Consider the following 1,346-nt stretch of genomic DNA (forward strand, 5'->3'; position numbering starts at 1 on the left):
TTTTTTTATTTAAAAAGTACAACCCTAATAGAATTACACCGCTTTATTTCCACATGTAATCAGTGTAGGTGGTCTCACTCCGCTTCACCTCGCTCTGCCCCGAACTTCCAGATCAAACAGTTCGCCTGACACTTCAATTTTATTTGTGCAGACGCACATTAGAGCCGCACAAGGTCGGAGGAGATATCGCGTTGCTGGTGCAAGAAATCCTCCGTGTCCTCCTGCTTCTCCCTCTCCGTCAGACAAACCGCAAACATCACAGCAGGAGAGGAGGCCACGGACGTCAACCGGCAAGCGCGCGCGGGGAGAAACCTTCGTGAACTTTCCCCCCACACCCAAAGCAGCCCGTGATTGATTCTCTACACGGGTCTCTAAACGGGTGTTACTCTCCTATCTGTAGCTGTAATGAATTCCATTATAACGCAGGCACAGATGGAGATGGAGATGGAGACAGCGGCCCAATGTCAGGTCGCAGAGAAGAGGGGGAGAGAAGATATGAAGACGGAGGGGGGAGGAGAGATGAAGGCGGAGTTGTCATTCAGAGTCTGTCAGCTCGTCTCCCCGCCGGCCACGCACCGAAATAACAGCCGACTGCGGAGCAATTAGAACTGAAGCCTAACCGCTTCCAGGCAGCCTGTACGCACTCCCTCGGCGTCTTCCTTCGCCGGAAGTGTTCAGTTTAACACACATGTAAATATAGACATACGAGGTTTTTCGTCTTACTTCCTCCTCGAGCATGTTGGAGCCCCCTCCCCCCCTCCCCCCCCCCTCTACCCCAACCCGGATGTGCCCCGTAACCACGGTGACCGAAGACTTCCCGAGGCCGGGGTTGTATCCGGGCGGCAGTGAGTCAGGATGCGTGATTGGATGAGTCATTGCCGTCTTGGGGCTAAAACAGCCCGTTTTATCATTATCTCTCACTCTCTCCGAGTCTCTGGGTCGCTCCTCACTGACTTGGTCCGTCTGCATTTATCCGCACTTAAGCCTTTTCGAGGTGGAAACAAAACAAATGAATAAATAAAGACACTGGAGGTTCTTCCAGCGCCCGGGGGAAGGTTCTTTCTGACACCACGGAGAGGTGTTGAGGCGGTCTGTTGACTCGCCACTTGTCTAGTTTTCATATCTGTTTTTACCCTTCTGTTTGTGCGCCAAGGTGGGGAGCGGCTGCTCTATCATTTTGTGGACATTAGTATTCAAGGAGGGGCAGTTCAGACACCCAACAAACGAAAATACAATGCCCCATGTTTGTCTTGTGTGTGTGTAAATACACTGCCAAAAAAATAAAGGGAACACTTTAACATTTAAGTGAACACTGACGTGTTCCCTTTATTTTTTTGAGCAGTATA

The 1,346-nt window shown here is 50.7% G+C and overlaps 1 protein-coding gene across 1 annotated transcript in view; it reads right to left on the reverse strand.

The window, feature by feature from the left end:
* Window positions 1-534: 534 nt before the first annotated feature.
* Window positions 535-1,346, reverse strand: part of LOC103480211 (uncharacterized) — a 26,183-nt gene continuing 25,371 nt past the window's right edge. The window contains exons 3-4 of the mRNA XM_008435086.2: window positions 775-963; window positions 535-591 (exon numbers count right to left, since the gene is read on the reverse strand). Coding sequence (XP_008433308.1) covers window positions 535-591; window positions 775-963 — 246 coding nt within the window. The remainder of the gene's footprint in view (window positions 592-774; window positions 964-1,346) is intronic.

This window comes from Poecilia reticulata, linkage group LG18, assembly GCF_000633615.1.
Source record: "Poecilia reticulata strain Guanapo linkage group LG18, Guppy_female_1.0+MT, whole genome shotgun sequence".
Classification (NCBI taxonomy): Eukaryota; Metazoa; Chordata; class Actinopteri; order Cyprinodontiformes; family Poeciliidae; genus Poecilia; species Poecilia reticulata.